Raw genomic sequence first — 21,184 nt, forward strand, 5'->3', positions numbered from 1 at the left:
AAGTCAGGGAGGGATAAAGCTGCTCATTCCTGGGGAAGAACCCTCTGGAGTGCTCTCCTACCGAATGCCGCTTGGGCAGCGGCGTATGTGTCCAGTTTATAATGTTTTATAAAGGTGGATGGACTCTTCCATACCACTGCCTTACAAATCTCCTGTACTGAAGCGTTAGTGGAGAAGGCGGCCGAGGCGGCTGCCGACCTGGTGGAGTGTGCCCAAATATTGGCCGGAGGAGGGACCTTTTGTGTCTCATAAGCTAAGGTAATGCATGCTCTAATCCATTTAGCAATAGTTCTTGCTGATACCGCCTCTCCCATAGAGGTGGGCAGGTAAGAGACAAACATAGATTCGGTCTTACGAAAACTGGCCGTGCGTTTTATGTAGCATCTCAAGCATCTACGTAAATCCAGCTTGTGCCACAGTTTCTCTCTGGGGTGCTTCGGATGCGGGCAGAATGAAGGAAGAAAGATGTCTTGTGATGCATGGAAATGACATATCACCTTTGGTTGGAAAAAGGGGTCCGGAATCAGCCTGACCGAGTCCTCAGAGAAGACGCAGAATGACTTGTGGACTGAAAGCGCTCTCAGCTCGGAAACTCTTCTAGCAGAGGTGAGTGCCACCAAGAAGGCCAACTTCTGAAACAGGAGGCGTAGTGGTATGGTACGGATCGGTTCGAAAGGAGGGCCTTGTAATGCTTGAAGCACCAAATTCAGATCCCATGAGGGGAAACGATGTATCACGGGGGGGAGACAATAGGGTGGCCCCCCTGAGAAACCTTTTTAGGAGAGAATGATACTGTGAGTTAGCCTTCCCCTTCAACATTGGCAATAATGCGGCAGCTTGCCTCTTGAGGGTGTTGGGCTTCAGTCCTTTATCAAGCCCATCCTGGAGGAATTGTAGGAGATGTAGTGGAGTCACCTCGTCACTAGGGAGTTTTTTCCTGTGGAGCCAACGCAGAAACATCCTCCATGTATACTGGTAGATTCGATTAGTGGAATTTTTCCTAGAAGCCAGGATGGTTTCAGTCACTTTGGGAGGAAGTCCCTGCGCTCGCAATCGGATCCGCTCAGTCTCCAGGCGGCTAGTTGAAACCAGCCCGGATTGGGATGGTGAACTGGCCCCTGGAGAAGAAGGTCTGGTCTCGCGGGGAGGTGCCAAGGCTGGTCTATTGCCATGCCTACGAGGTCCGTGAACCAGTGACGTCTGGGCCAGAACAGGGCCACCATGACGACCTCTGCTCTCAGATTCCGTATCCTGCGGAGTACTCTGGTCAGAAGTGGTATCGGGGGGAAGGCGTACAGGAGACCCTGGGGCCATCTGCAAGACAGGGCATCCGTTCCCCATGCTGCACGACAGTGGAACCTGGTGATGAATATCTCTGTCTTTGCGTTGAGGGGAGTGGCGAACAAGTCTGCTTGTGGCCGCCCCCACTTGTATGCCAACTGATCGAACACTTCCGTGTTGAGGGACCACTCCCCCGGGAGGAGGTCCTCCCTGCTCAACCAATCCGCTACTGAGTTCAGATCTCCCTTGACATGGTGAGCTGTGATGGAATTGAGGTGCTTCTCGGCCCAAGATAGGAGGAGGACTGATTCCTGGAACAGAGAACGCGATCGAGTTCCTCCCTGTCTGTTTACGTGTGCCTTGGCTGTGGTGTTGTCCGTTTTCACTAAGACATCTTTCCCCTCGACCAGGGGTTGGAAATGTAAGAGGGCCAGACGGATAGCTCTCAGCTCGAGCCAGTTTATAGAATGGGATCTTTCTAGGCTCTCCCATCGTCCTTGGACTGAGTGTTGTAGGAAGTGTGCCCCCCAGCCTCTGTTGCTTGCGTCTGTTGTGATAATGAGTTTCGGAATTTCGAGGAAGCACTTGCCTGTTTGGAGATTCCGAGACCTGGTCCACCAGGTCAGGGACATTTTCACCTGCGGAGGCGGAATGACTAGGATGTTGCGCCTCGTGGTTATGCAGGCTTGGAATTTTAGGAGGTACCATTGGAGGACCCGAAGGTGTAGCCTTGCCCACGGGACCGCTTCCAGCGTTGACACCATTAGTCCCAGGAGTCGAGCCAAGGACAGTAGAGGCGACTTCAGCCTCGCCAGGACATCCCTTGTTTCTGATGTAAGCACCTGGGCTCTGTCTTCCAGGAGGAAGACCTTGCACAATAGTGTCGATTATTACCCCGAGATGACGAATTCTCTGCGTCGGGGAGAGGTGACTCTTTTCTATGTTGATTAGAAAACCGTGTTGATTCAGTGTTGTCATGGTCCTTTCCATATCCCTTACTGCTGAATCCCAGGACTCCGATTTTAGGAGTAGATCGTCGAGGTACCCCACTATGTGTACCCCCTGAATATGAAGTAGAGCGAGGACCGGGGCGAGGATCTTGGTGAACGTCCTGGGTGCAGAGGCGAGGCCGAAGGGGAGGGCCTTGAATTGATAGTCCAGCCCTGCGTATTTGAAGCGGAGTAGCGGCCTGCTGTCGGGATGTATGGGAATGTGTAGATAGGCCTCCCGTAAATCTATTGATGACAGAAAGTCTCCTTGCTGCAGAGATTCTAAAATGGAGCGGAGGGACTCCATGCGAAACTTGCGTGTTCTGACGAAGGAGTTCAAATATTTTAGGTCTAGAACCGCTCTGCGGGACCCGTCCTTTTTGGGTACCGTAAACAGGATGGAGTAGACTCCTCTCCCCTCCTGCCCCCTGGGCACAAGCTCTATGGCTCCGATGTCTCACAGGTGTAGGATAGCCATGGACATTTCCGCGTGCTTTGAAGCGGAGTGAGAGCGGGGAGTAGGGAGAAATCATGGACGAGGGGAGGAGCCCAGCTCGATCCTGTAACCGAAACGAATGACCTCCAGAGCCCATGCATCCGATATATCGCGTAGCCATGTTGGGAGAAAGTAGGATAGGCGACCCCCCAGGCTGAGGAAGTCTGTGTCAGAACTGATTCTTTGCCTGAGGTTTCCCCTGGCTGCCGGGGTTGCGGAAGTTGGGGTTCCTGCTGGTGAATCGCTGGCGGGGCCAGGAGGATCTGGAGCCGCGGAAGTCTCTGTCTCTGCCTCTAAAGGTGGGGCGAAAGGAACGAAAAGGCTGTTGGTAGCTTCTTCTGAAAGCTGGTTTATCGGGCTTCCTGGGGGCCGACGGCATGGTTTTCTTTTTATCTTTCGATTCGACTAGTATGTTCTCTAGGGCTGAATCGCCAAAGAGCTTGGACCCCTCGTAAGGCAGAGCACATAGGTTGTTCTTGGATACGGAGTCTGCTTGCCACGCCTTCAGCCAGAGATGCCTTCTACCGACCACTGAAGCCGCCGAGGATCTTGCCGAGTAACGTATAGTGTTGAGGGAAGTATCGGCGATGAGTGCCTGTGCTCGCTGTAGTTTCAACAGCTGCTGTCTTAGACGAGTAGATTCCGGTGGAGTCTCGTCGATGAGATCGCTGATCCACAGAAGACTGGCCCTGGCCGTCATGGAGGCCACTGCGGCTGATCGTGTAGCCGGTGAGGCGTTGTCGTGGACCCGTCGGAACGAGAACTCCGCCTTCTTATCGGATGGTTCTTTGAGGAACCCTTTCCCATCTCTTGGTACCAGGGATCCGCTGCTTAGTTGTGAAATAGGAGCATTGGTGGTTGGCGTTTGGAGGAGTGTGGTAGGTTCTTGTTGGAACGTGTAGAATCTAGTGGAAGAGTTGGAAGCTTTTTTCGGGACACTCGGCGCCGCCCATTCTGACTTGATAACTTCTGAAAAATAGGTGGGCATGGGTAAGGGAAGCTCTCGAGGCTGTGGCTTCGGAAAGACCAGATCGCCCTTGGAATTTTGGCCCGGTTCAGGCGTGGGCTTAGCCTGTAGACCAATGGTAGTTAACACTTTGGTCATGAGGGGGTTAAAATCTTCCGGGGAGAAAAGGCGTTGGGAAGATTGTGCTTGCTCAATCTCCTCTGCCCCTGACCAGTCTCCCTCATCTCTCTCTAGTCCCTGGTCACCCTCGCAGGCCATATCAGTTCCCCTGATATCAGCTGTGGTGTCTTCCGCCTCCTCCTCCAGAAGGGGGGGGTGGAATATGTGGAGCTTTATTTCCTACTGGGCGGATGCCATTTGCTGTGGGGTCCCCAGATTCTAGCCCAGATCCCTCAGATGAGTGTACTGAGGTAATGACCCTAGCAGTCTTTTTATGCTTTTTCTGCCTCTTTGTGTGTTTCCTTCTGCGCTTGGACCTCCTAGGGGAGGGGGAGGAGGAAGAGGAGGATGATTCCTCATCAGAAGAGGAAGATGATTTTGTGGGCCTCTTAGAGCGTTTACGCTTGTTATAATCCCTCAGCAGGCCCAGGGACTCTTTCATTGTCGATTTAAACCAATTTTGCCATTCCGTGGGCATTTGGGAAGGCATTGGCAGATTAGCTACCGATTCCGATAGGGGGGAACCCTCCCGCCCCTCCGATCGGGGCACTCTCGCTGTTATACTAGCTGAGGATGTAGAAGGAGCAGCCGAAGCCGTTCCCGCCATTTCTGGTGTGGCGCCATTTAGTGGCTGTAGAGCGTCGCTAGTGGAGGCGGCCATTTTAGGTAGAGAGCACAAGGCACGGATCTCTGCTTGTGGGGGGGGGGGTTGGGGATCGGCCTAACCCTTCCCGCCCTGATGGCCTCGTTTAATGCGCCAAACGTAGGCTCAACTAGATTAAAGTCGCCTGCGAGGGCCGCACTACGTGTAAAGCGCCTCGGGCGATTTAAGCTTTCTCCGCCCTCCGTTCTTCCTGAGGACTCGCCTCCCGAAGGGGCGATTGAATGCAGGAACGCTCCCACTGCCTGCCTGGACAGAACAGAGTCAGCCGGGGCCGGGGCAGGGAGGACAATTGTGCACTGAACTGTGGCGATTGGGCTGGGTTGGGGTGCTGGGTCTCCAAGTTTTCTAGTGTGCCCCGGGAAACGCTCAGACGGACGTCCAGCGGGCACTAGCACATGCAATAACCTCCTCCTACTTTCTGAGCCCCTGGAGGGATCTCCCATAAAAATCTAACTGAAAAGGGAGAGGGGGGAGGAGGGGAAGGGGGGAGCCAACAAACCAAGGTTGGAGTGAAAAGCGCTGAAAAGTACTGACGGTTTTTTGTTGTTGTTTTTTAAAATATATATGAGGTGTGAAAAAAGTACACGAAACAATAGGAACCACGGGGAAAAGGTAAGAAGCAGAAGCAATACAGGCCTGAACTGGACGAGCCGAGGAACACAGCCTGCCAGGAGCAACAGGACTAGAAGAACTGGGGTGGGGTTATCCCCATCAGAGCTATTTAGGACTGCCTTTCTAAACTAATTTGCATAGTCCTGCCTAGGAGCACATGACAGGGATAACCCATCTTCATGAGATGCCTTGACAGCACCAACCGAGAATTTCTCTGTTAGAAGAACTGGATACTATGGGATGGTAGATCATAACTTATTTTCCAACGAAAGTACTTTCAGGAGTGACAATGTGATTGCATTTTAATATAAATTAAAATTAATTAATAAACCCTTATGGCACATGGCAAATAACACTGCTTTAGCTTCACATCTTCATAATGATCCTATTCACACTTACAGAAATTCAATAGAGGGTATCAGAGGTAGTGCCTCACTTCCTAGCTACTAAACACACAGAAAGTCAACAGCTGAACAGCAACAACTGGATTGTAGGTTTTTATGCTCTAAATGCAGAATCACAGATTCTGATAAACATTGGCTCTCAAAGTACAGGTTATACTTCAGGGCCACTCCGCGGGAAGAGGGCAACTGGGACAATCTGCCCCAGACCCCCCCCCCCAAAGCAAGGGGCTCCCATGGCCAGCTCAGCCCCTGTGTATACTGTTAATCTCTGCCCCAGCCTTGCAGCATTATTCAACGGAATTGTTCATATTTTGTTTTAGGGGTGTGCATGGCCTGGTAGCGGCGCTTGAGTCTGAATTCAGACCAGACCGCCACCCCATGAACCAGTTCGGTTGAACTGACAAACCAGTACAGAGAAGTTCATGATTGAGCCAGCCCAGTTCACAGAGGACCGATTCAATAGAGCATCAGTTCTACACATCCCTATTTTATTTAAAGTTTCCATTTAAATAAAAACAGAGGGAATGACATTGTATAAGATGTCAGAGTATATGATGACATTGAAATGCAAAATGTAGACCCCGCAATCAGACCATAAAAGGCTCAACAAGGAAGAACTACATGTGATAATTTTCACATGTAGACTATCCATGCAAGAATTCTCACACATGGCCACCCAACTTTGTATAAATATGCATGAGTCCTTTTAGAGGGGCCCCAATATTACACCTGCCCCAGGCCCCATAAATCCTCTGGATGGCCCTGATATACTTACAAATAGTGCTCCCCAGAATGGATAGCCTGAAATAGCTGCCACAGGGGTGTAAGATGAACCAGAAATAGAAGCTGAGACAGCCCCAAAACAAAAGTGTACAATTCCAATGACAATCTGGACGACCTGTGGGAAACAAATGCATCAACATGATAAATCAGTCCTCTGAACCCTGGAAAGACAGGGTCTGAGCCCTAACACAGTCTGGAAACATCACTTTAAAACCCAGAAAAAAACAGTTATGTCATTTGATCAATTCCTTTTGGTTGAAACAAAACTGAAACAGAATCTATTCTTAATCCAGAACTCACCAAAAGAAAACGAACATCCAATTTTCATGATATTTTAATCTGCTATGGATAAAAATTTAAAGTTGAAGATGATTGCAGTACACCCATATTCCTTGCCCCCCACCTGGGATTTATCCTTACAACAGTGTAGTTTGCTGATCTATTCTGAGAATAATCTAAGATATCTCACTTTGGGACTTTCTCCATGTAAACTACCAGAACATGCTCAAACATGACCATCACAACATCTCTAAGTGAAAGTAGCAGCTCCATTAGCAACTATGAGAAATCTGAAGCCAGAAAGAGCTGGTGGTCTGTAAATGCCAATGAATATGTGAAATCCTGCCCCCTGCCCACCTCTCCTGGTTAAATGCCGCTCAAGGTTCCCTATCTACAACATATTCTTTGTGTGTGCGTTCCAAGAGCATATACTTCCTCCACTTCCTAGGTTGTATAAGAGATTGTCCATCACCCCAATTTTCACACTAGCTTCCACCTCATTACATATGGCATTCTTCCTTCAAAGCTTTATCTTCTCCCCCGACACTCCACATATTCAGTTGCTTCCCAGAAGGCAAAAGACCTCTATTGTCCTGTATTATTCTAAGGGAAGATATGGAGAGAACAGGGCAGAGGTTGAACACAGTTATGTTTTTGAAACTCTGGTTTCATGGCAAAAGCGACCTGCAGTTTGCCTTACCAAACTCCAGTTTGAACTTGCAGTTTGTAGTAAGTTTCGCCACCTCAACCTGAGGTTTGGTGGCAGCAGCATTACGTCTGACTGTGAGTGGCACTCAAACTGCGCTTTTGTGCAGTTTCTGGAACCACAATCATAGAGACAGTGGCACAGATCCACACAGGATCGTGCTCGTTCCATGCCATTGGCGCTTCTTGCTGACTGCCTTTCTGAGCTCTTGCCCCACTCCTCCTGTCTCCAATCCAACAAAGCAGTTGCCTGGCAAAAGGGATGCCACCACATCCCATCCCAAGCTTGTCAGCCTGTCAAATAGCAAAGTCACACAGCGGCATGGCCTCTTCCCACTCTGTCCCTTGCTCTCCCCTCCTGGCATTCAGGAGAGAAAGACACACTCTCCATCCTCCACCATCAATTCTTCAACAACCCACAAAGCTCCTCTCTCAAACAATGCCAATATAAGGCATATGCTAATGCTAAAAGCGAAACTAAAAATTGTACCTGCAAAAACCACAAACAGCCAAATCCTAAACCATACAGAGAACAATACCCGACATATGTTTGTCAACCATGAAGAAGCAAAACCACATAAAACAAACCCATGGAAAAAGAGAGCCACCTGTACTTTGAGTGGCCACCATCTTGAACCAACATGGCAGATTGGCAAACAAACAAACAAACAAAAACCCTGTTGGGGTCACCTAGGGTCCCCCACATGATGTATTTGGTTTGCATCAGATTGTAAACACAAAAATTATTAGAGGAGGATACAAAGCACACACACAGATACACTGATCTCATAAACCTTCCTTTGTGAAAGCAGACTAAAAATTAAGGCTGAAATCACACACCACATATCAATTGTACTGGCTCTGAACAGAGCCACTGCAGTCTGCACAAGTGCCAGGGGAAATCTTGGAGGACATCTGACAGGACGAATCTCATAGGACATCTTGATCCAAAGAATCCTCTCATAATGGAGTAGCAATGGGTGGGATGTGCAGAAAATAAAAACACTGGGGGTAATACATAGTTTCTTTGTTATATTGCAAGGGAGATGGGTTATAGATTTGTGTTTTGTTCAAAACCCACTATCTTCAGTTCCATTTAGGATTTTTACTTTAGCATTGTTTTTCTCTGAGTTTCTTTAGGGTTTGCTTTGCTTATAGCCACATGATTAATTGAGTTTACTCCAGACCCCATTTTTTATTCAGAGCCTAGTTAATTTAGGGGTGCTTTCCTTCTGCAGAGATAGCTGGTTCATCTGAAATCTACTTTTCAAGCCAGTGATCTAACACCACAGTTCTCTCTCAACCTGTGAGTCTGTGTTTTTTTGTGCGGGGGTCCCCACCCTATAGGGGCAGTTTATTTGACATTCAGTTTTAAAAGAGTGAATCCAAACCCCAGTTAATCCTTGTTTGCTCTTTCCTGACATTATTCAGAGTCTACCTTGCCTGTGAGATTTTTCCAAGTGATTAAACCATTTCCCCTCTGCTAAACAATATTTATTAATATCTCACCTGATCTGTCCTCTAAATGGCCAATTTGTTTTGCTCCTTCACCTCCCCCCACCCCCCAAATTCTAGTAAAAATAGAATTCTAAGAAGAGATATGGGGGAGATAAATGACAGATGGAGAAAGACAGCCAAAGGCTCCTCCTTCACAATATGTGATTTCTATTCCTTCCAAGCTTTCTCTGTTGGTAAGAGAACACTCAGCAGGTACAGCTTTCACCCAGTGAGTGCAATGTAGCCCAAGCTGTAAATAAAATGTCCAAAAAAGACAATGGAACTCACATAGCCCAGCATTTTATCCTGTGAAGACCTTGGCTTGCTCTGGGCTGAAAGGTTGATTTTTATTAAGAGGCATATATCATGCACCAGATTTTGACCTTTATTAAAATACTTCTCCTTTTAAATTATTTTAGTAATCAGTGTTTGGGGCTATGTGCTTACTATTCCCAGCTTTTCAGGTGGCCAGTAAGTACCTTGCCATTTAGTGAAACAAGTCTTGCTCCCAGTCTAAGGATAGACTCACTTCATTCAGATTTTTCTTACCAACAACAACAAATATTTATATACCACGTTTCAACAAAAGTTTCCAAAGTGGTTTACATAGAGAAATAATAAATAAATAAATAAATGGATGGATGGATGGATCCCTGTCCCCAAAGGGCTCACAATCTAAAAAGAAACATAAGATAGACACCAGCAAGAGTCACTGGAGGTACATACTCTGCTGGAGGTAGGCAGGGCCAGTTACTCTCCTCCTGCTGCTAAATAAAGAGAATCACCAAGTTAAAAAGGCAGGGGTGTAACTAGGGAAAATGGCACCTAGGGCAAGCATTGAAATTGCACCCCCCTCCGTGCACCCCCATCCAAACATCTGATATGCATCTTTCAGAAAACTTGTCTTTTATTAGCTCAATAAAAAAAATGTTTGTATTAATCCACATGATTGATGTGGATTTGATAAAAAACTTTTTCCAATTGGAGATTTTTAAAAAGGCATGAAAATAGTTTAAAATATGATTTCCAAATGTACAGTTGCTTAAATATGATATTTTGCTATAGAAAAGTGCATAGTCAGATTGTATACTTGATCAGCCTTTGGTTTGAAGTCTAACATGGTGCATATATTGGACTCTAGCTTTTACATTACATTAATCAAGTGTGTTCCTCTTTCATGTGCCTGTGCTGAACAGTCCATATGGCTAGAAAGAGGTGATCGTTTTTCAGGATGCTAAATTTTCTGCACTGTGAACTTAGTTTGTTATATAGTAGGGGTGTGCAAGGTCCGGAGTCCCCCTGGTCCGGCACGGGGGGGACTGTTACTTTAAGCGGGGGGGTGGGGTGGTAGTACTTACCCCCCCGCCGCTCTTTCCCCTCCGGTGCTGGTCCGTTTAAGCATCTTCTTGGGGCGGCAGAGTTCCTCCCTGCCACCCCTGCCCCCGTCGTTGTTCCTTAAGGTTTAAAAGAGACGAGAGCTAGTGGTGTGCATGCGCCCTGCACGGCATGCGCTCGTCTCTGACGCTGGCGCGCGCCGCATACATGACATATGTGCCGCGCGCGCCAGCGTCAAAAATGAGTGTGCACGCTGCGCAGGGCGCATGCACACCACTAGCTCTCGTCTCTTTTAAACCTTAAGGAACAACGACAGGGGCAGGGGCGGCAGGGAGCAACTCTGCCGCCCCAAGAAGATGCTTAAACGGACCAGCGCCGGAGGGGGAAGAGCGGCGGGGGGGGGAAGTACTACCACCACCCCCCGCTTAAAGTAACATGCCCCCGCCCATCCGAACCACCGGACTGCCGAACCGGTCCGGAGGTCTGTAAGTAACAGTGTGCCCGGACCGAACCATGCACACTACTATTATATAGTTGCTCCAGTGTTCAGTAAAGAATGTGATTTATCTCCATACGTGTAGCCACCACTGTAAACATTGTGAAGAACCACTTCTAGTACACAAATGATAAATTAGAGGAGGCAAAAGGAAAAGCATGAACTCAACAGCAGGCAGGATCCAAAAGTCAGATTCCAAATTAGCCACAATATATATAGCATGTAATGCTGAGATTCAGATTTGTGGTGTTCTACTACTAGAAAAACATTTGATCTCAAAGTTTCTGGATGTACAGATGAATTTGAAGAGATGCAGCAAAATCCAGCTATAAGTTGTAAGATCCAAGTTTTAATAGTGTTGCTTCACTGGGGGGAACAAATAAACTGTAGACACAGCCTCAATCTGACATTTACATGCAATACAACTTGCAGATGGAGAATTCAGGCTGCTTCTCAATATTACTTTCAGCAGACACAGAAGCTGGCTGAAGAGTCACACCCGAATAAATGAAAACGTAATATCACAAGGGTAGCACAGACATATCTGTTTCAGAGACAAGACTTGCAAACTTAAAGAGCTCTAGGAAGCTTACCTTATGCATGCCTCTCCTCTAAAACAAACAAGTTTATTACCCTTCTGACATTCTGTAATCACACACTTAAGTCTTCCCTCTTCTCAAAAACACAATGGACACCACAAACCTAAACATACTTAGCTGGAAACGTGTCTTGCCTGTTTCAGTGGTATTCCCTAGTAAATATACTAAGGATGGAAACGAACCTCACCTGTTTTCCTCACCTTCCATTACAGGTGAGGAAAGAACTCTTACTTGTCAATCTCAACATATATTTACTAGGAAGTATATTCACTACTTCCTAGTAGATATACTTTGAATGGGGACATAAGCTCTGTTGAACTGATAAGATGTTGGGGATCAGGGTCAGAACTGACTAGAGTAGAACATTGAATGTGGGAGAGGCAGAATATTACAGCTGCATTCATCAGAGTTCAGATTTGATTGATGGAAGAGCATCCTCTACACCTGTATACTATTTAGGTACTGACTTCTAGAGATAGGGTTTTGAGAACTAGAAATAAGATTTAAAAATGAGATCTATGGGTGATTTTGCCAGTGATTGGAGTCCTCCCTTCCCTAAGTTCCCTTCCGCCCCTGCAGTCAGCTGCAGACACACACACCCAGCGCTTTTGCCAGCACTCTCCTGCTCTGCTCTCCTTCCCTTCCCAAATCTCACCCAGCTCTCTCTGACCCCTCAGCACTGGTGGGCAAAAACAGACCAGACGGCATCCTGAGATGCAAGAAGCCTATTGAGCCAAGATAAGTTGGGGAAGGTTATTTTGCCAGTGTTTAGAGTCCTCCCTTCCCTAAGTTCCGTGCACGCCCTGTGGAAAATGCCCTCCTCACCTGGGCAATAGATTGCGATGTGGCTGCCCCCCTTCTCTCCTCCTTTTTTTTGTACATTGGCCGCCTCCCGTGCATCCCACGCGGGACAACTGCTCCTGGTCATCCACCTGACTGTATGCAGGTGAGGCAGGCAGGGAACCGCTTGGCACTTAGCACGGGAAATTGCTTGCCTTGAGCTCCTGAGCTCTATAACTCGCGCTTTCAAGTGGTAGCGTTTTCAAGTTTTTCATCACAAAACCAGCACACTTACTTTGACAGCAAGAGTCAGTGAAGCAGGCAGGGAGCAGAATCAATGGATTTTTCGCTTCCTGGTCGTCTATTCCCTTCTCCTCACATCGGCAGCCAGGTCCAGGTGGGCCACGAACAGCAGCGGCAGCAGCACATACGACACAAGGGCAGCATGCTGTACTGCTCCTCGTCGTCCAGCCGCATGGCGCATGCTCTCCGCTCCTCCTCTCACCACCAGGAGCCAATGGGAGAGTGCCTGCCCCCCCCAGACAGATCTGGCAAGTCACTCAGCGCGCTTGCACTGAGCGGGGGGGCACCGCCGGTCCAGACTCGAAATTAAAAAAATTTTTTTTTGAAAAAACTTTGTGGTGCTGGGGGCAGGGGCAGGGCAGTCACTTTTGCACCCCCTCTTCAGCTGCGCGTAGGGCATGTGCCCTGCCTGCCCCACCCTCATTACACCTCAGTAAAAAGCTGCCTCTCTGACCAGTTGGCAGGAGTTAAATCAAAGCATCTTAGACTATGCGTGTATGAAATTTCATCTTCTTAGCTAGTGTGGGATTAACTTAATCATTTTGGGATACAGTTTTAGTCCCATTTCGGGGGAGAAATGTTTTGGCATTCTTCACATAATTGGACTAAAAAGTCCCAGTTTTCAGGGCCCTGTACCATTAAGAAGTACCGTAATAACTTTAGTACCTAGTGAGTGAGTCAGTCATTTGGATTATCAATTAGTCACTGAGGCCCACGTGTCATAGTATGTTTAGGGTGTGCATGTAGGAATGAACAATGCACCCCTCCAGAGATCAATCTAGATTGTCCTTTTCATTTATAATGTACATGTGTTATACTTTATCAGGTGCAACACATGGCAGCATAAGTTTAAAGCAGGCCTGCACAACATAAGGCCCAGAGCCCGGATCCAGCCTTTGGGGACCTTTTGTGCTGGCCCCTAGGTAGATCTATCCTGCAGCAACAGCAGGAGCCAACCGATGAAGAGCTCTTGGCTTGTCCAACTGATGTGCAGCAGCAGCAGCCTAATGCAGCTGGTCTCCTGAAACCAAATGGGGCAATGATGGACCAAAGGGAAACTGAGCCAGTTGCTGCTGCAGCATCAGGCAGGCACAGGCAGAGTGCACCTAAGAAAGGCAGAAGGTCACTCTTTCCTGTCATTTATCTCTTCTTTGAGGTGGACCCATCTCCTCTCCTCTCTGGAAACTGTCCTACAACACCATCCTATGCCTGTTTACTTGGAAATATATTCCACGGTCTACCCTTTTGAACGAATCACTTATGATCAGTTTCATCCTTCCTGCACTAATACTACACCTTTCTTCATTCATTCATTCATTCATTTCTGAAATGACTCAGGGTGGTTTACAATTTAAAACAGAAACCATTAAAACCATTGAAAGCATCATGGACTCTGAACAGCAGGTTGGACTAGAAGACTGCCAAGATCCCTTTCAGTTCTAAAATTCCATGTTGCAGATATCAAGTAGACTTACCCCAAGAGACTTGGTCTCCACTTTGAGGAGTTTCTGCAATGGCCCCGCCTGGTTATTCTGAGGCTGGTTGCTGGCGCTTCCAGGTTGCTGGCTTACATAATGTACTGTTCCTGGTTGTGAGATAACACTAGCAGGAATTGGTTGGCCTGGCTGGATTATGTTGCCTGCAGGAATGTACACCATTGTGCCAGCCTGCGTTCTCACTTGATTTGTTGCCATAGTGAAGATGCCTGCCAACATAAATAATGAAATAATGAACAGCTTACCTTTAGATTTGGACAAATTCTAGACACTATCCCCCTTCCACCTGAAATCTGGCATGGAACACCTAAGGGTGGGCACTCCATGGATTGACTGTAAGCGCTTGGCATTATTTAGCATTCGTTATAATTGCTGTGCAGCTCTTTCCATGTATGTGCTGCACACACACACACACACACACACACACACACACACACACACACACACGAAGCACAGGAGCTTGCCCAGAGAAGGAGAGAGAAAAGAAACTTTCCATTTGGACCTAAGAATAAAATTAAGCAATATAAATATAACATGGCCCTCAGAATGGCACTGCACTATGATTGCACGTTTCTGAAGAAGCAGGTATCTGAAGATGGGAGGATGCACATCAATGTTCATCAGTGGTGTGGGTAGCAAGGTTCTCTGCACATAAAGGCCTGCTCTTGGCTTTATTTGTTATCGTCTATGTCTATGTCTATGTCTATCTATGACTATTTGTGCACATTTGCATGCCTGGGAAACCTTATGGCAGCAGTAAAATCTCAGTTTTCATGACTGTTACCCCTTTGAGACTCCCTTCCCCACCTTTACTCTTACTGCTCACAAAATAGCAGGCAGAAGTAGTCTCCAAAATGGCAACATAGTACCTGTTCCTGTGCCACCATTTTGAGAATGCCTTCTGGACATGAATGGTCTTCAGACAAAAAGGAAAAAGACCAAGAACCAAAAAAAAGGGCAAGCAAAAGCAAAACCCCCAAAACTGAAATTTTACTGCTGGGTATGCTTTCCTGGGCAGGCAAAAGGGTAAATGAGTACAAATACTCCTATTAAAAACAAAATTAATGGAAGTGCAAAGCAGAAACCCAGTGGAGTAACTTGGCCACCATGTGCCCAAAGGTGAAGCACAGTCAAAACTCTGAAAATTGAGCTTTTACTGGTGTAATATTCAGGCAGACAAAAAGGTGAATGTGCACAAATACTTCTAAAAAGAAATGTTTATATTAAACACACACACATACACACACACACAGAGCAGAAAGCCAGCAAAGTACCTTTGTACCACCTGCTACCACCTGCCCAAAGGTGAAGCACAATTAAAAACCCAAAACGATTCCCCCCTCAAAACGTGTTTTATATTCTATACTGTGTGATCCTAACAGAAGCTAAGGTGCTTGGCAGCACTCCTGTGTGTGCACAAATACTCCAAGACACCTCAAATAATAACAACAAAAATTATTGGCATCCAGCAGGGCAGGCTCTTTGCACTCGAATTGGGCAAATGTGTCCCGAGAACATAAGCCACTATTGCTTGCTGCTGGCCATCTCCTGCCACCCGCTGTTGCTCCTGCTGCCCACCCACCATGTGTTGCTGCTGCTGCTACCCACTGCCTGCCAGCTGCTCCTGCCACCCACCTCTGCTTGTTAGCTAGCTCATGCAGCAGTAAGGGGCTTTCTTCTCTCCAGCAAAGGAGAGGAGGGTCCATCCAACTTCCTACCGGTGCTTGAGCTGGCAGAGCTTCTGCACCTCTGGCCGCCCCCCCCACCGCCCCCGCCCCCCCAGCATGCACAGCTTTCTGGCCGGCCAGCCGGCCACTTCCCACCCACCCACACTTTCTGTTGTGCTGGCCAGCCGGCCTGCTTCCTCTCCCCTCGCCCGCTTCTCACCCCCAACCTGTGGTTTCTGGCTGGCAGGTCACCTGGAAAGCCGGCCCACCACCTCCTCGCGGCTGCCACCTCCTGCCAGCCAGGCCAGGTCAGCCCGCCACCACCTTCTTCTCCCACCCACCCACTCTCGGTAGCGGCCACCAACACCTACCAGCTGGACCGGGTCGGCCCACCACAGCCTTCTCCTCCTGGCGGCTGGCCCGGCCTGCAGTCGCCTCCTGCTCCCTCTGGCTGGGTCAGGCTGGCCTGATGCCTCCTGCTCCCACCAGCCAGGCCAGGTCAGCCCACCGCTGCCTTCTCCTCCCGGTGGCCAACCTGACCTGCTGCTGCCTCCTGTTCCCACGGGTTGGGCCGGGCCGGCCCACTGCCGCCTTCTCCTCCCTGCAGCTGGGCTGCCCACTGCTGGAGGCCGGGCTGCCTGCTGCTGCCACCACCGCCTCCTGTTCCCACCGGCCGGCCCAGCTGGCATCCCCCACCCCGTCCCCATCACTAATCCTATCCGGTAGCTGCTCTCAAACTCTCATGAGAGCTGCCACACATGGGATTGGCGACAGGTACACCTAGGAGAAATAAATATATAGAATAGACAGATTCCTTCCCTGAGTATCCATGCCTCCATTTCCATCTCTTTCCTCTTCCTCATATAAGTTTTAGGTGGTAAACCTGCTTGGCAAGGGCCCTTTTGTACTTGGCAAAGTTCCATCCACATATAAGGTACTATGTAAATAATAATCTTTAAAGTAGGCTAAGAATAAGTAGAGGAGGAAACCTCTAGAGCAGACCTGGACAACATAAGGCCTGGGAGGTGGGCAGATGTGGCCCATGGGGACTTTTTTGCTGGCCCCACAGGAACTTTCTCACACAGGGGCTTTACCCCGTATCTCCTCCAGGAAGCAGGTTGTGCGTTCTCACTATAGCCGGATTCCTGCTGAGGTCAGTTGGATGTTTTTGGAAGCACCTTGCACGCAAATCGGGCTTTTCCTGCTGGATTTCACCTCATCCCAGTTTATATCAGAGTTTTTAATGTGCTGGTTTTCAGTGAAGTTTCCTGGAAAACCCAATGCAAAGCTCTAACATCAGTCTTTACATTTACATGATAAGAGCAAGTCACGACTATGGAATGCAGAAACATTCCTTGCTTTTGCCTTGAGACCAGATAAGATGCATATGGCAGGAATGGGCCAACATGGGAGTAAGCCAGTTGCTGCTGCTTCAGCAACAACAATAGACTGAGTGGGGCAGGAACAGCAGCAATAACAGCATCAGGCAGGCACAAGCAGAGTACACCCCCAAAAGGCAGAGGGTCACTCTTTAAGTCACTTTCCTCTTCTCTGAGGGGGAAGCATCTATTGTCCTCTGCCTTCCAATGCCATCTTATGCATGTTGTGAGATAGATCCCATCATACATACATCCCAGCTCTCTACCACTGGGTAACCCAGGGTTTTTACCCAGGCTAAGAGTGAGGTAGGAGGGCATGTACGTGCCCTCTGACATAACTGCCAGGTCACATGGGTGCAAGGATTGCCAGCAGCTCCTTTTGGGGTGCCAGCATCCATTGAAACCATAGAGACTTGGGGAAGGAGTGCACCTGCCTCCAAGACTTCCATAATGCACTACACTCCTCTCACAGTGCATTGTGGCATATCTGGAGGCTGGGCTTCTTTCCCTCAGCCTCCAGATGGCTGCTCCGCTCACTGTAGTGTGGATCGTGTGGGCGTGCGAGTGGCACAGCTTGCAAGGAAGCAGTGCTTGTATGGGAGAAGGTAGGAATGATCCTGCCTTCCCCTCGCCCTCCCCAGCCCCAGAACAAAGCGGTCATGTGAATGACCTTATTGTCTTCCTTTCCTATAGTAACTGTGAACTCCCCCTCCTGCAGCCTATTCTCACTTTCTCAGAAAGAGCGTTCGTTTGCAAAGGCTCTTTCAGAGGGCTCCCTTGTCACCTAGGGCATCCATTCCTGGGGACCCCCAGGCTGAACCCCCCAGTTGGTTGAGCAGTGATATGGAGTGGCGGCAGCAGTCTTGTGGATTTTAAAAGGGGTCCTCTCTTTCTTCACGGCCCAGCCCACTCCCCCACCCAGCCAGCGCCAACTGCCAATTATGACTTTGGCACTCCCTCCCATGCACAAGATTGTGTATATTACAGGGTGTACTTTTAATTTGATGTAGTGGAGGGGGGCAAAGTACACTTTGCCTAGGGTGCCCAAACCCCCAGGGCTGGCCCTGCTCTTTCAGTAAGATTATATAAATTTAAACAAGGACCATGTCAGAAAGGTTCTTGAACCAGTCTAGCTCTTTCCCGACACAACTCCAAACTGAGCTGTTTGGGTGAGATACTCTACAAACAGTGATTCATTTCTCAAAGAAGAGACACAGTTCTTAGAATTCGACATTCTGTTCTTTAGTTGGGTTCAGGTAATTCAATAGTTAGAAAAGGCTCTCCTGCACATGTTCGGAAGCACACTCACCCCTTTCAGAGCTGAGCCCTGGATCAAATGAAACACCGCCCTAAATCCATTTACTTTGCTCCCCTCAAATCCATTTACTTTGCTCCCGAAGTAATTTACATTAAAAGTACTTACAATACAATCTGTGATGTACTTGTTCTCAGCCTCCCAGGTATCTCCAACAACACAAGGAAGTAAAAACAGGTGAAAGCAAATCCAGGAGTGGTTTTATCTATCAAACATTATCAAGAGACTTTGACTCTTGCCCTTCCAGTAATGACGTGGGACTATAACTGCCATCATCCCAGACCTGGACAATGTGGCTGAGGATGATGTGAATTAACAACATCTGGAGGGCCAAAGTGCAGCTTTGTTCTGTTGTGGCACCTGACTCAAGACTAATTTTTATGGCACTGATCCTTACTTTTCCCTGAAAGGGGAGCAGAGAGCTATTGTTTAACCTAAGATATTCCTTTTCACTCCCCCCACTAAGCTTCCAAATAAATGTTCTCTTTTCTACTACTTGTGGAGTTGGGCAAGTCTTGTCAATCCATCTTTCTCTATTCTTTTTATGACCTCACAAACAGAAGATGGTGTGGAAACCCTATGTCTGGACTCTATCACTTCAGACTGCACATGGGGACTCAAAGAAATGATTGCTCCTCCATACATAAAGATACCTTCCACACAGAAACTAGATGTCACGAGTGCTATGCAGACATTTATTTATTTATATTTATTTAACATATTTTTATACCACCCAAAACTTATGTCTCTGGGTGGTTTACAACAAAATAAAAACAGACAGTAAAACAATAGTTAAAAACAAAAACAAGAAATTTAAAACATAACAATTTAAAAAATTTTGAAGCTGTCAGAGACAGGGAGGCTCTTATTGTTAGAGGTTGTTGATTTTTACCCACAATAGGTAAAACAGCAGAGCACTAAGGAATGAGCACACACTCCAGTTACAGAGTAGGTAGCAGAGGATGGTTCGGATATTGCAGCTGTTTAGAGAAAACACATGGAGATCCTTGTATGACTAAACACTAAATATTTATTGGTTAAATACACTTAGTTAGGAAAGACCAAGGGGACTTCCGGTTTTGGTTGCTGAAGGGAGGGCAGCGTCCTTCCAAGTTCCTTTGAGCCTTGTTTTTAATTCTTTTCTTTTCTTGTTTTAATCTTCCGAGGCTTTCTTTTTTATCTCCTCTGCCCTCCGTTCCTTTTTACTGCTAATATTGAACCTGTCAGCAAGGCATTTCAAGGTCGGAACTTGGAGTAAGAGATACAAGTCTGAAGCTCCCGTCTGCTTTCTATGTTTGCTGACTCAGTCAGACTTTAGCTGGTTACAATGGGAAGAAAGCGGTTAAGAAACAGCCCATGTAATTCGACCACGGAGCCCAACAAACGTGCACAGCAAGTTTCAAAGCAAGCAAGCAAGCAAGCTTCAATTCGTCATTACTTGCCAACTGCAGATACTGTAAGTTCTTTGGACTCGGGCTCTCTATCTTCTAACTTGGTGGTGCAGGGTCACACTCAAATCTCAGGTGCACCAGAGCAAGATCTTATACAGCTCAGGCATAACACGGAGAGAAACGGAGCCTCCCAGAAGCTTAGGGAATGATCTATTAACTTCAACAGAGCAGCCCACTCCCAATGCTAAAGGGAGGGGATGGAGATCTCTTCAAGCAACTTTCCATACCTCCCTGAACTCTAATAGCAATGAGGGGATGGGTAAACAATCAGCCCCCAAAATCAAGATACCCAAAAAGCCTCAGCCTCAGCAGCCTTCAGAACTATCGTCGGCTGGTAGCGGAAACGCTCAAAGCTGTGTTTGATAGACTCTCACCACTAGAGAGGAAAGTGGACATTGTTAAGACTCTTCTGCATGATCTGTCTAAAGGCCAAACTAAGAGGGGGAGGTCTGATAATGATATCAGTGGGGAGAAGAAGCACGGTTGTGGCTGTGGCATTTATCAGTCCTACCACAATTCCCATATGATTCCAGGAGGCAGAAGCTCAGTTAATAGAATATTACAACCACACCGTATTTCCCTTGTAGTATACCTGAATAGGGTAAACTACAACAAGTGGTATAATTTCTATGCTATTAGACTCTCACTAAGTCAGCTCCTGAATTGCAGCCTGAGAGATGTAGACCTCAAACGATTTGAGAGGCTACCATCTAACCATTTCCAAAGTAGGTTCATGCTGGATTTCTATTCTTCCCGGATCCCGAATAGGATTTTCCAAAGAAAATCCTGGATTGAAGGCTTTGAGATATTCCCTAATCGTTGTTTTGCCAACACCATCCTGGAGCCTCTAATTTTAAAATCTCCCAGGAAAATACCAGAGCAAGTAAACGTGCCGAGACTGAACCCAATGTGTCTGAATTACTTTCGCCCGTGGAATCTCACTCAGTTAACTCCCTCTTCATGCAGTTTACAGAGGGATTCAATGTTACAATCGACGAGTTGAACCCTTCGGTAATTAGCATCTCTTCAATGATAGAAGAGCAGAGGCCTAACTAGGGAAAACGGCGCCCGGGGCAAGCACTGAAATTGCGCCCCCCCGCCACGCCTCCCCACCGCCGCCCCCGGAAATATGGAAATGTGTCACAGCCATAGTCAAGTGTGGGTTGTGGGCTGCATCCATGCAAGTATACTGGGACAGGAAAAAGGAAACATGAGGGTACAAGGCTCTTTAGAAATATATATTTTAAAGAAATGTCTTGCATACCAACAGCCTAAGTTTGCAGTCCTCATGGCCAGAAAATAAATGCTTTTAAACATAGTAATAGGTTTTGTGTCCCAAAATGGAAAAGACAAGACAGGTATTCTAGTCTTTTCCATCATAGATATTCTAGTCTATTCAAGATTTATGCTTATATTATAAAAGAGACTTAAAGTATAATAGACATATTTTCTAGTCTATCATAGATATTCTATGTTTATTAATTCTATAATAATGTCTATTTGTAGCACACTTTACGTTGGTTGTAT

The 21,184-nt window shown here is 47.4% G+C and overlaps 1 protein-coding gene across 3 annotated transcripts in view; it reads right to left on the bottom strand.

The window, feature by feature from the left end:
• Positions 1-18,659, bottom strand: part of LOC128349112 (membrane-spanning 4-domains subfamily A member 8-like) — a 31,873-nt gene extending 13,214 nt beyond the window's left edge. Inside the window, exons 1-3 of one of the 3 annotated variants that reach the window (XM_053305051.1) lie at positions 18,315-18,659; positions 13,825-14,054; positions 6,348-6,470 (exon numbers count right to left, since the gene is read on the bottom strand). In XM_053305051.1, coding sequence (XP_053161026.1) covers positions 6,348-6,470; positions 13,825-14,043 — 342 coding nt within the window. In that variant the 5' untranslated portion in view covers positions 14,044-14,054; positions 18,315-18,659. Of the gene's footprint in view, positions 1-6,347; positions 6,471-11,260; positions 11,385-13,824; positions 14,055-15,883; positions 15,942-18,314 lie in introns of those variants that run through there. The other 2 variants (XM_053305062.1, XM_053305069.1) reach the window with 2 other exon arrangements.
• Positions 18,660-21,184: the final 2,525 nt, after the last annotated feature.

This window comes from Hemicordylus capensis, chromosome 1 (assembly GCF_027244095.1).
Source record: "Hemicordylus capensis ecotype Gifberg chromosome 1, rHemCap1.1.pri, whole genome shotgun sequence".
Classification (NCBI taxonomy): Eukaryota; Metazoa; Chordata; class Lepidosauria; order Squamata; family Cordylidae; genus Hemicordylus; species Hemicordylus capensis.